Source organism: Talpa occidentalis, unplaced genomic scaffold, assembly GCF_014898055.3.
Source record: "Talpa occidentalis isolate TD23 unplaced genomic scaffold, MPIMG_talOcc4v2.1 talOcc4.9, whole genome shotgun sequence".
Lineage (NCBI taxonomy): Eukaryota > Metazoa > Chordata > Mammalia > Eulipotyphla > Talpidae > Talpa > Talpa occidentalis.
Window position 1 is genome coordinate 22283543 of NW_023605305.1, and position 7827 is coordinate 22291369.

At 57.8% G+C, this 7827-nt stretch overlaps 1 protein-coding gene across 1 annotated transcript in view; it reads right to left on the minus strand.

The window, feature by feature from the left end:
- The window catches only part of GRIK3 (glutamate ionotropic receptor kainate type subunit 3), a 188968-nt gene extending 182719 nt beyond the window's left edge, over positions 1-6249 (minus strand). Inside the window, exon 1 of the mRNA XM_054691641.1 lies at positions 6120-6249. Coding sequence (XP_054547616.1) covers positions 6120-6234 — 115 coding nt within the window. The 5' untranslated portion in view covers positions 6235-6249. The remainder of the gene's footprint in view (positions 1-6119) is intronic.
- Between the last annotated feature and the right edge of the window lie 1578 nt (positions 6250-7827).

The following is a 7827-nucleotide window of genomic DNA, read 5'->3' on the forward strand; positions in this document are numbered from 1 at the left end:
CAATATCACTCCCATTTTATAGACAGTGAAACTGAGGCCCTGCCAAATACCATAACCCCTCTGATCACACTTGTCCAAATCTGGCACTTCTGTAGGACTCAGCGCAGTGCAGTTTCCCTGACTTCCAGACCTGCTCAGTGCCTGGTGGTCACATTATCCACTGGGAGATGGAGCATGGTGGACGGGCCAGGTAGACTCAGGTTTGCCTTTGTCCACGCAGAAGTGGCGTGGAGAAGGGTGGACCGGGCAGCTCTTGCACCTAGGTCCCCACATGCACACTCAACCCATCACACTTGTGGGACAGCTACACACAGTCCAGGGCACAGCAAGGGGGCCTTATCGTATTATTCACCAAACTCAATTCCTGGCTAGGCAGGCTCTATTTAGAAGGTTGAAACGTGACTCTTGCTTAAAATAAAATGACCATAAAACCTATTAGCCTGGAAAGGATGTTGGAGGGGTGAGGAATGGGGAGGGACAGGGGAGGTAAGGGAAGACAGGAAGGAAGAACAAACCACTAGGTCGTTCACTGATGAGGATGGAAGGCAAGGGGAGTCATAGACAGGGGGCCCCCGGGCTTCCTCAAGGCTCTGAAGCTGTCTTCCAGGAAGCCCAGCGGGGATGTGGAGTCCCCAGACTAGAAGGATTCCTGTGATTGGCCTGGCCATCCCCAAGGAAGAATCCATCCTTTATCTGGGGCTTGGATAAAAGTCCTGGGCAGAGTCCAGATGCCAGGAAAAGGAGGTATAGCTGGTATAAGCACATGCATTGGCAGGAGGGCTGGTAAAAACCACCATCCATGTTGTTCTTTTGTAGGAAGCAAATCTGCCATGTGGCCCATCAGAATGACTCTGAAAGCCAGCACGGCAGGGTTTAGTGTCACAGAGCCCATGAGCCATCCCACTCCAGGCCAAACACTGCCTGACCTCCGAGGCTGTGCTCAGCACCCAAAACTACAGGGATGGGCATGGCACTCAGCACCTGTATGAGTCTTTGCTTTCCATCCTCAGACTACACAGCCAGGGCCCTCGAGTCAGGCTGACCAAGGTCTTATCCTGCTGCTACCACTCACTCACCACGTGGTCTTGGGCAACTGGCTTAACCAACCTCCGTTTCCTAAATGGGGGTAATTCCTGCAGGGTGGTGAAGGCAAAGTAAGATGCTGGAAAACGGGCAACAGTGACATTTTTAGAGTACTTACTCTCCACCCACATAACTAGTCATTGTTTCAAAAGCACTTAGTGCAGTGCCTGGTGGCTAATAAGTGCTCAATAAATTGGGGATGTCGTGATGTTGTTGTACCATTGCTTTATTATTTTGGTTTTGTTTTAGACCCAGGTGGGGTCCCAGACAGGAGATGCTTGGCCACCTCGGCACAGACACACTGCCCCCTGGTGCTGCTGCCGGGGAATCAGCACCTGGGAGAAGCACTGTTCCAGAGAGGAAGTCCGTGGCCCTGTCTGCACCAGGCCCTGGGCCCATCTGAGCATCCAAAGCTCCAGCCGCAGCCTTAGAAGGACAAGGCAGGGCCTGCTGGCTTGGGAGGGAGGCCCCGTTCCTGGAACTTCAGTCTCTCTGTTGCCAAGCCGATCCTGGGGAGCCCAGCAGAGCATCAGCTCTCTTGGCTCCTTCCAGAGGGTCCTGAGCACACCAGGCTGAGGCCCTAGGAGGCACAGGCAGGGACAGCTGACTGTGACTGGCCTCAACAGATCAGAAATGGTCCCAGCTGCTGAGCACAAAACCAGGTCTCTCCCTAAAAGAGCACCCCTAAGCAGCCCTGCAGCCTCCCCTGAGTATGGCCTGGTAGTTCCCCCAAGTTCTAATGCCCATAGGGGCATCTTCAGAGGTACCCCCTATCCCTTGCCATGCGAGGGTCTCTGTTTCTTGGGGCGGGGATACAAATGCCTATGGGAACATGGGACTCAGAGAGACTTACAGGCTCCACAAAGAATTGTAAAAGCACCAAGCTGCCTTGCATTCCTGAAGGGGTGGGGGATGACAAGCACTTTCAAAGCCCTTTCAAAATAGCACATCGGGGCTGGACTTGTGAAGTCAGCTGTCATGCCGGGTGCAGGGGGATGTGGGTGACCTTGGAAGAGCCTAGTGGGGACACAGTGCCTGGCTCACCCTGCATAAACTGCCTCTAAAAATCCCAGATCATCCTGACGTCAAAAGACTGTTTAGCGCAGTGCCAAGCAGGCATCAAGAAGAAATTAAACTCCAGCTCGAGACGGAGGAAAGCCCAGTCTGACAGGAGCAGCTGGGCTAGAAAGTGGAGGCAGAAATTCCTCAAGTTAATGCTTTCCAAGGCCTCTTGGGCCACTCCCGGGTCTTGTCTGAAGCTATTTACTTCCAGGGGGGAAAACCCTATTGATCTTCATTCAGTTGCTGTCTGCTCCTACAAGGCAGCGATGTTTCAGCGCATCACCAGTCACTGCGAGAAATTTCTCATTGTTTTACACGCAGCGCCTCCCAAACTCAGGAGACAAACGAACATTTAGGACCGTTTGGGTGAGCCGATAGGAGAAGCAGATAGGGCTGGTTTGGGAATTCTCAGGGAGGGGACCATACTCCCGTGGGACAGACTGAGCTGCTGGCTGGGCCCTCCAAGGCCCCTCCTCAGGACCGCACAGCTCAGTTCTGTTCTGTCTGTAGCAGCTTGGAGCATCTGAGCTGAGCCAGTCCTGCCCTCCTGCCTCCTCCCCTGCTCCCCATCACACCTGCTTTATGTCTCTGAAGTTATTTGGCTCTGAACTTCCCCCCCCTGACCACCATCCACCAGAGCTCCCCAGTTGCTACCACCACTGGCCTTTTCCAAATTCCAGGCTGGCCTGCAATCCAACATGTAAGGTTTCTCGGATGTTAACAAAAGGGGAGGTCTGGCCATGAAACCTACAACGGCAAGGACAGTCCCCACCAGCCTGCACTAAAGGAAACTTTGAAGCCACAGACTATGCCAAACCCTCAAGGCTAACCCGTAGTTTTCAGACTGGGAAATTGAGGCTTGAGGTGGGGGTAAGAGTGTGATTTGATTAAGGTGGCCCAGTAAGTTGGTGAAGATGGCAGAAAACCCAGCCCTCCTGCCCCTCAGTTCAGAGCCTTTCCACTCAAGCTTCTAGGTCACGTAACCAGGAACTCCAGGTCCCCCCATGAGGTCACTGAAGTCCATTTGGCTAAAGGGACCCTTGCATTAAACTGTTTTCCATGAGTTAAGACCAGGATCCATCCGAACAATAATAACTATGATGATAATAATAATAAAATGCTGAACAATATGCCTTGAAAACCTTCAATGAGCAACACTTGATAATCACACAGAGAATACATCTCCCACATATTCATATAAAATAATCAATGATCATTTTTTTCTGCAGACTACAATCCAATTACTCTCTCTCCCTCACTCTCTCCCTCACTCTCCTTTGTTACTTGCAAACCATCCAAGCAATCAATGCCTTGACCTCTCCCTCTGATAGACACAATTACAAAAAGACAGAGCAATGCAATTCATCTATTCAAGACGGATTGTTTGAACACTTTGTCACACTGCTGAGCTATCCATCTCCTTGTCTAAAAGGAAATTTCAGCCCCCAAAAGAGGCACAAAGAGAGGGGGTAGTATGCTGCTCCCCAGCCCAGACAGCCCCTAGCGTACCTGCAGGAAAACCCTCTCCCCCAGGGCTGGTGCTCAGCAACGCCTGCCTGCTGGAGAAGGATCCAGCTCCCAGCACGGCCAGCTCAAACACCCTAAGGAACCCAGTTCCTAGAGCCTCAATGCCTGCAGTCCCAGTTAGTCCAGAGATCTCAGGGCAGGCAGGGATGGGAAAAGGGAACTGGCATCTGGCCCGATGAAGGGGTGTGTCTGGGTTTCAGGATAAAATGTTCTCTCCCTGTGCCATGGCCCTGCAGCCCCCTGGCTCTGACTGAAGCTCAAACCTGGGCTCAAAAGAACTGAAGTTCAGCTGCCCAGGATGCTTCAAAAAGCCTACAGGCCCTCAGAACCTTCCCATCCTCCATGCAAGCTGGCTCAGCTCCTGCGGTCACGTTTGGCATCGGCATAGCACCCCAGTCCGTGGGCTGGGAACCAAACGGGGCAGGGCACTCATATATAAATGGCTTGGGCCGACACGCTAATTAATCCTGGGGCTTAATACGAAGAAGATTAAAAGAGAGGAGGGCTTTGCCATCCTTAATTGCATTATTACATGCTGAACCCAAGAAAGGGTGGGCAGACTTGGAGCTTCCCCTCAGAGCAGTGAGGAGCCCCCCAGCCCATGCCAATTTCATAGTCAGAGAGGGCAGGTGAGGATATGTCATCCTGCCCCTCTTCAGCTCATACTTCTGATGCTGCCTTCACCTGCTCCTGTGTTCCAGGGTCCCCAAAGACCTTCTTCCCTGAGGCTGGGCCGTGAGCAAGCCCAACCCACCCCTGCGGTGTAAGGACCACAGAAGAAAGATCCTGCAATGCGTGGGCTGAGCTCATGAAACCTTTTGGGTCCCCTCTTTTTTCCCAAGGGCACCTTATCATGCAGGTCTCTTCCAAAAAAGGGAGGGAGAGGAAAAAATAAAGGATGTGCTGGCCAGCCACTAAGAGGCTGCCTGTCCCACTGCCCCTTGAATGGTAACCAAAGCGCAGCCCCTGGAATGGTAACCAAACTGGGTGCCGGGGCAGCAAAGGTGCAAGAGCTAGAAGACTTGTTTGGCTTGCCAGTAGCTGCCTGGGCAGCAAAGGGTTAAGCCTGGCCATGAGGGCAATCCCCAGAGTCCGGATCTGGGGATCTGGGCTCCTCTGCCTCCCTTGTAGCTTGGTGGGGTAGGGGCCATGGGCTGAAAGACTCCAGCATGGCCAGACCTAATGAGGCATGTGCCCTTACCCTCAACCAGATGTCCAGCTATAGCTGAGAGACCCAGGGAGGAGACAGCCCCTCCAAGATTTCTGACCGTAGCCTAGGAAAACCTCAAGTACACAAACCAAGCCCTACATTGGCTCCCCAGACCTCCTTTATGCCGCTGGCAGTCTGGGATCCTCGTTTGGAGAAAAGTGGCTCTGGCTTGGCAGAGCCCTGCCAGCCCTGTACCAGACGCTGGAGGTGGCGCTTTGAGAACCCAGGTGGCCCAAGTCTCTGGCCTGGCAGCCTACGCAGAGCCTGCATGGCTGAGGCTCCCGCGTGGCCAGGCCGGGCCCAGCCCTGGTGATCACAAGCCTCGGACACGGACCGCCTCTCCACCCCCCAGCCCCAGAGCGCCTGCTTCCAGGGTGCCTGGGGCGGCCACAACAAAGTTAAAGCCTTGAGTAAGAGTCTCCATCGAGAAGAGAAGCGAAGATACCAGAGACCCAGAAAGCCTCGCGCAGCACCGCCAGCCACCTCCAGCTGCGGAGGGATTGAGGCTAACTTTAAAAACCACTGGCATCGCTCTCCTCCTTGGCTGCCTAGGCAGGCTCTGTGCTCCCTCCCCCCACACCTCGCCTGCGTTGCCCCAGGCTGGAGAAAAGGCCTCTGCTCCTTGGGTTGGAGCAACCAGCTGGAGGAGGCAGAAGCTGACCCTCCCCTGTGCCAGGCCACGGGGCTGAATGGGGACCACTAAGGCCCAGAGCCACCACCAAGAGAGAAGATCCACTGCCCCCGTCATGCGAAGCCCTACCCTGCGCCCCTGCCGCATTCCCGAGAGCCTTGTCCCGGGTGGGGGCCAAGGGCCCGCGGAGAGCCAGGGAGGGGAGAGAAGTTGGCGCCTTCCCCGGGGTTCCCGCTCTGCGGAGTAGCCGGGTCCCAGAACTCGGGCTGCGGCGGGTCTTGCTGGTAGTACCCGGGAAATAAGCCCGCGACTCGGCTTGGGGCTGGAACGCTCGCCACACTCTGCCAGGTCTGGCCTCCTAGATGCGCGCGAAGGGCCCCTCGCCAGCCGCGGCCCGGCTGCTTCCTTCCCAATAAGTGAGGCCCGTGACCCTGGCTTTGGAACTTTGTCCTCACAGGGGCCAGCTCCTGGGGCTCACAGGGTCCCCGCAGCCTGGTGAGCGGCTGGGGGAAATCTCCTGGGGTTGCGTTCAGAGCCCCTACCCCCTCCGGCCATTCCCGCCCTCGCCCAGGCGCATGGAGACCCCTGGCTCCCGGGAGCCCTTACCGATCCGGATGACGTGGGGCATCCCGCGCGAGTCCGGGATCCAGAAGGCGCACACGAGGAGCCCGGCCCAGTATTCCCAAACCAGACTCCGGAGGCGCCGCCAGGGAGCGGTCATCGTTGGGCGCCGCCGAGCGTGCCCGGGGCGCGGCCGTGGCGGGCTCCCCGGGGCGGCAGCTCTAGGCGCTGGCGCGCAGCAGCCCCCTAGGCGCCGCCTGGCCCAGCTGCCCGGCTCCCGAGCGCCGCTGCAAGTGGGGGGCGCCCCGTGGCGCCGCGCACATCTTACTGGGGGGCCACCCCGCGGGCGCCCGCCCCGCCCGGCTGCCGCCCACGGGCCGCCCGCGAGCGAGGCTCCTGGGCTCCGCCCGGACTCCACTCGGACTCCGCTCCGGCTCGCTTCGGCTCCGCTCCCGCGCGGGCTCCCACCTGCCCCGGCTGCCGGGCGCTGGCGGGCGGGCAGCACGCGTCTCCGGCCGCTCCTCCTCCAGCCGCCGCCGATGCTATCGCCCCGGCTCGCACAAAGCCCCGGAGTGGAGTTGCACGCGCGCACACACTCCCTCCCAGCCCCCTCCCCGCGCCCTGCCTCCCGCCGCCCGCGCCGCCCGCGCTCCCTCCGCGCACTCCCCCGCGCACACACACTTCACACTCACACCCGCCGAGGCGTACACTCGCGCGCTCACACCTGCTCAGGGGGCGGGGAAGGGGCCCCGGGACCCGGTCTTGGGGGGGACGCCCCGAGAATGAGGACTGGCCTCGCTTCCCAGACGCCCCCATCCGCCCCGCCGCCCCCGGCTCCTGCCACTGCTAGGGCACCGAGCCTGGCAGCCCGGCGTGGAGCGCGCGAGCGCTGGCACCGCGAGCCTGGAGACCGCGGCCGCAGCCGAGCGGCCCGACCAGCTGGAGAGGACGCGCTGCCGGGAGCAGGAGGACCCGAGCCGTCCGCGGAATCTCGCTTCCCAGCTCCCACGCAGCTGACACCGGCCGGACAGGCGCTGCCAGAGGCTGAGACTGACCCAAGAACTGGTTTCCCTCCCGAACTCCATCCCTCGTGGGAGCTTAGTTGGGGTCCCGGGCTTGGGGAGACAGAATTCAGAGAATTGTCCAGGCTGGGTGAGGGGCGCTGCGGGGACCGGCAGGGGCTGGAGCGCCCAGGCCGAAAGCTCTGCTGTAGACGACAAGACAACCGCAGCTGCAGCTCCAGGGGCCTCAGCGGAAGATGGCTAAACCCTTAGCCACCGAGGGGATGTACCCTGCTACTTCCCATCCCTGTTCTCTGACTGTGCAGGAGGGTCTGGCTCCCCCGGTCCACTCCTCTCCGGAAACAGATTAAAGAGAAACTAATTTTCCACCACGGGATGGGGGGAAAAGCAGGACCCATGGGGAGCAAGCTAGAAAGGGTTAAAAAAATACCTTGTTTATTAGCAATAATAAATTTTTTTTTCAAGTAGCGCTGGGCGTCGAGGGAAGGGAAGGGCTGTGGAGCGAGTCCAGAGCAGGAGGCTGCGAATTACGCAGTTAGGCGAGTTTAATGACCTTTTTGACAGAGACAAAGCAGTGCTGATACAGTAGATAAATAAACGGATCTGTCACCGGGTAGCGGCTAGGCTGTGTGTGAATTTATTTTTCTCATTTAAATAATTTGATCTATTCCATCATTCCCAATCTCTCCCATTTGCCAGCTGTCTGGTAAGAGCTTGGCCCCCAACATCTG